This window comes from Macaca thibetana, chromosome 19, assembly GCF_024542745.1.
Source record: "Macaca thibetana thibetana isolate TM-01 chromosome 19, ASM2454274v1, whole genome shotgun sequence".
Lineage (NCBI taxonomy): Eukaryota > Metazoa > Chordata > Mammalia > Primates > Cercopithecidae > Macaca > Macaca thibetana.
The window spans coordinates 24,191,512-24,196,627 of record NC_065596.1 but is presented as its reverse complement, the minus strand read 5'-3'; the positions used below and the strand labels follow the sequence as shown (position 1 = coordinate 24,196,627).

Here is a 5,116-nt window from a genome sequence, read left to right as displayed (position 1 = left end):
TGGCCATGCCTCATTATACCCTCCTCCCTTTTGGATTTTGGGAAACGCTGACCAGCATGAACGTCAACATAGACCTTAAGTCTGATAAACATTTACAATGTATTCTCTCTGAAGCCTGCGACTTGGTGGCTTCATTTGTGTGATAAAACTTTGGTTTCCACGACCCCTTATCATTCTAACCCGGACATTCCTTTCTATTGATTCCAGGTCTTTAGATAATAACTCTTTTAACCTATTGACAATCAGAAAATTTTTGAATCTACCTGTAACCTGGAAGTTTCCTCCACTTGGAGTTGTCCTGCCTTTCTGGACTGAAACAATGTACATCTTACATGTATTTGATTGCCTCATGTTTTCCTAAAAGGTATAAAACTAGGCTGTGCCCTGACCACCTTAGGCATGTTTTCAGGGTCTCCTGAGTGCTGTATCACACACCATGGTCACTCACATTTGGTTCAGAATAAATCTTTTCAAATATTTTACAGAGTTTGACTCTTTTGGTGGACATAAGTGATCATCCCACTTCAAACTCCCAAGTACCTGGGACTACAGGCAAGCGCCACCATGCCAGGCCAATTTTTGGATTATATTTTTTTGTAGAGATGTGGTCTCATTAGGTTGCCCAGGCTGGTCTCAAACCCCTGGGCTCATGCAATCCTCCCTCCTCTGCCTCTCAAAGTGCTGGGATTACAGGTATGAGCCACTACCGAAGGCCCATAATTGGAGAATTTGGAGTCCGATTTTTCTCATTTAGCCATACCTCCTAGGGAAATTTTAGGACCCCAGAACAGCAGCCTTAAGATTGGGCTGGGAGTGCTCTGGAGAAGGCTAAAGCTAGTTACTGCTCCAGCTAGCAAGAGGAGTTAGCATATTAGAGTGAAAGGAAAATCAGACTTTACGTCAAAATACCTAACTTCATGCCTTGGCTCTGGCCATAGCTAAATGTAAGAAACTCACTGAAGTTTTCCAGATCTTAGATTCTCTATCTGGAGAATGTGTGGTTTGGAGAAGATGAATTTTAAAGGCTCTTTCAGCACTAAAATTCCACTTCTAGTGTTGAAACATACACAGATCACAGCAGAAATGTTTATTAGTAATGCCTACTGCATACAAAAATTATAGCAGAAATTGTATTAAAAATGTCAAATACATTCATAGTATCTCTCTGTTCTCCCTCAAATTCCCACCTATTCCTCAACTTGTTGAAGCTCAATGGTAAGAAGGCTCCCAGTCAAAAAAGATGTCCTCAGACCTAGGCCCAGAACTGCCTTTTTAGGAAAAGTGAATAATTGATGGCAGCAGCAATGGCAACGGTAGCTGTAACCCCCCAAACAGGAATGGGAAGACAGGTGGCCCCATTTTCAGTCTTTCGAGGTTGAGTGAGAAGCTGACGTGGGCACACTTCCCTCACAAACATGGGTCCTACTGCTAAGATTCCAGACATCAGCCTGCAGCCAATCGTGGCTGTACAGCCTTTGACCTCCACAGACGACTCAATGCCACCTATGGAACAAAGAAGGATGGGGAGAGACAGAGATGTTTTAGGACATCAGAGGAGAATCCAGTCCCCCCTCATCCCTGGCGAGCTTAGTGTCAGAATCTCTTGGGATCCACTCAAATGGTCTTCCAGCCTCTGAAACTATCAGATGTTCATTTCAGTTTACCTCCAGTGATCTCAAGTGTTCCTTGATAGCATCGAGTTGTACCATTGGGACAGAGAAGAGAAGGAGCATTGAAACAGGTCCCCAAAGCCACACAGGTTGGGCAATGGAGGGTTGTTGACATGGTGGAAGCTGGAGGGAAACGAGAGAGACAGTTAAGGGCAGGTCCTGCCTCCAGAGGTCTTGCTCCTTGCTGCCTTGTCTTCCCCAAGATTTTCCTGCAGATGCCACTCTAATCAAGGCCCATTACTGCAGCCTCCCCATCCTTCCCCAGCTGGTGCTCTCTGCTGTGAAATCTCCATCAATCTGACTTCCAACCTCTGCGGAGGTGTGAAGATACAGAGATAAAAAGGACATAGTTCCTGTCATCTAGCATCTCTGTCTAGGAGAAAGACATGTGAGTAATCAACTCAGTAGCTGCTGTGTTCAAGGTATAATGACAAAGGAATAGAGGAATATCCAACTACCTAAAAGAATTTGGTAAATATTTTCAAAGAGCTGATACCTGAGTTGACATGGAGGATGAACAGGGGTTAGCTATGTGAAAATGGGGTGGGGAGGGGTAGTAAGGGACAGCAAGGGCAAAGGTCAGGTGGTGTGAGCCATCTGGGTGGATTCAGGGAATTGTGAGAAGTTGCAGGGCTGATACTCAGCTTGTAGGCCCAGCTATTTCTTTGAGCTAATTTTTTTTTTTTTTTTTTTATGGCCAACATCCATTTTGATTGGCCAGTGCCATCTACATTGTTAAGCATTTTGAGTATTAGCCCCAGAAACACACAGTAAATGAGAGAGGGAAGAGAGGGAAATGAAGCTGAAAAGACAGGCAGGGCCAAGTTACTATAGGCCATGTTAATTGGGGAACTGAGCTGTTCTCATGCAGCAATGGGAAACCAATACTTGTTAGACGGATAAAACCACCCTGCTCAGAAACCTACACCGATGCTTATTGCTTTTTTCTTTTTTTAGATGGAGTCTTGCTCTCTCTCCCAGGCTGAAGTGCAGTGGCACACTATTGGCTCACTGCAACCTTTGCCTCCTGGGTTCAAGCAATTCTCCTGCCTCAGCCTCCCGAGTGGCTGGGATTACAGGTGTGTGCCACCAGGCCAAGCTAATTTTTGTATTTTTAATAGAGGCAGGGTTTCACCATGTTGGCCAGGCTGTCTTGAATCCCTGACCTCAGGCAATCCACCTCACCCGGCCTGTCTTATTGCTTAATAAACACAAAACCCAGTTTATACTCCAGCCTTCACTGGTGTCTCTCTGCTCTGAGCAGTGTTTAGATCCCAGTGAACAATTCAGAAAAATAAAATTACTTGAACTGTGAGATACTTTGGGGTATGGGCCACTTAGGCTAAGCCAAGTCAGAATGCAAAGGGAGGCCATGCACACGCTCTTTATGGAGTTTCTCTTAGTACCTATCTCTCCCACTTCCAGGGTACCTGTGGTCTCACTGAACTCCCAAAACTGAGACAGGCTGTCTTTGTCATTACAGAAGGAATCCTCGCAGTAGTTACTGTAGGAGATCACAATCAGGCCGGGGTGTGGAGAGTGCTGGACAATTGTTATGGCCTCCTCCCCATCTGGGATGCAGCCCTTCATGGCCAAAATGGCTGTCTCAGTCCCTGTTATGTGACAGGAAGGAGGGGAAATGGATGGTGGCCCTCAGGATTGGCCTGGACGAAGGGAACAAGCATTAACATGGACATAATCCACCTCCCTCCTACCCAGCCCAACTGCCCCATCTCATTTCACCTGCTTTAATCATTAGTACGGTTTCCTGGCAAAGTGCCCCTTTGTCACAAGTCTCAACTTCCTCTGTGGTCCAGTTAAACATATTGGCTGGATCCGCTTCCACAGTCATGGCCAGACCCTTTTGACAATACAGTTCTAGGCCTGCTGGGGAGAAAACGAGAAGAGGGTAAGCACTTCTCCATGGGCCAAGGCGGCTTTTTCATCATCAGTCCACCCTCTGTGACACACTGCTCTCCCCTACGTCCCCTATACGCACAGGTCAGGAGGGAGGGTCCTAGGACCAGGAGGATCAGCAAGTACTGGATACGAGGGGTTCCCATGGCTTCTTCTGGAGAGGTTTGGGAGGAGCTGGTCTGGATCTGTGAATTTGATGGAGAGAAAGCAACTAACTTTTCAGTCAGAGCGCATGAGATCAAATCTAGGTCCTGGCAAGTACTGACTTCAGGGTGGGGTGTTTTAATCTGCGTTTTTTTTTTTTTTTTTTTTTTGAGATGGAGTCTTGCACTGTCGCCTAGGCTGGAGTGCAGTGGCGCAATCTCCGCTCACTGCCTCTGTTCCCGGGTTCAAGCGATTCTCCAGCTTCAGCCTCCCGAGTAGCCAGGATTACAGGTGCCCGCCACCACACCCGGTGAATTTTTTGTATTTTTAGTAGAGATGGGGTTTCACCATACTGGTCAGGCTGGTCTTGAACTCCTGACCTCAGGTGATCCGCCCGCCTCGGCCCCCCAAAGTGCTGGGATTCCAGGCATGAGCCCCCGCGCCCGGCCTCACAGTGGGGTTTATGGTGTATATGACCACGACCTCTGAAGTCGTTCTGTCCCTAATCGGCTTGAGAGCTGGAGCGAGTTCACAGGTTTATCGTGCCCCGGTTTTTCATGGTTTTTATTCTCAGGCCCAGCCACCCAGTGCCCTCCAACTTCAGGATCAGGAGTGTGGCCCTGAAGGCCGCTTCTCCCTCAGTCTCAGGGGTCCCTTACATTCTCTCAGGGACCCAGAATCTCAGTCCCCAGTCCCAGCCCCATCAGAACCCGGGATTCTGAGAGCCCAGCCCCGTCCTATGTAGGAATCGAGGAGTTTGGGTTCCAACCACCTTTTCCCGCGGGACACGCCATTCTGGGCCCCTCCCCTCTCAGGCCCGGGAGCCCAGGCCCTCAACCCTCATTCCCCTCAGAGCCAGGATCTGGGTCCCCAGCCTTCTCTTTCCTCAGAATCCAGGAATCTGAGTCCCTAGCCTTCTTTTGCTCTTTAAAGAAGCAAAATTTCCGTCGGCTTCCAGGCAGATGCCTCACAAGAATCTCACGACGCCAAAGTTGAGGCCCGGAATGCCTTCTCCCCGGGCTTGGCATTCTTCTAGGCCTCTCCAAAGCCGGGCCAGCCTGGCCACACAGCACTCGAAACCCCATTGGTGGACGCAAAAGCATCGGATAAATTCATTGGATGAGCCTGGAGGAACACGGCACCTCATTGGCCACAGAGAAGTCAATTCCTGGCAATCTCGGAGGGTGCGCATGCTCAGAAGGCGAGTGACGGGCAAACTGACAGGAAGAGCCCGCCTGTTTTGCAGCCTCAGGCAGGCAGTGCAGGGTGGGCTGTGCTTTGCAAGATGGCCTCGCCTAGCCCTTTTCTCTTTTTGCGCTCAGTTGTCTCTGCTTCTCCAGCCACACTAGGAGGTCAGACCCTTGGCCCTCACTCACGGAACTTAT

The 5,116-nt window shown here is 48.6% G+C and overlaps 1 protein-coding gene across 1 annotated transcript; it reads right to left on the bottom strand.

The window, feature by feature from the left end:
• Positions 1-1,072: 1,072 nt before the first annotated feature.
• TEX101 (testis expressed 101) lies at positions 1,073-3,798 on the bottom strand. The gene is given in 6 exon segments (XM_050771208.1): positions 1,073-1,326; positions 1,328-1,503; positions 1,665-1,793; positions 3,101-3,283; positions 3,414-3,557; positions 3,670-3,798. Coding segments are annotated over 6 exon segments (750 nt in total). The 5' UTR covers positions 3,734-3,798; the 3' UTR covers positions 1,073-1,272.
• Positions 3,799-5,116: the final 1,318 nt, after the last annotated feature.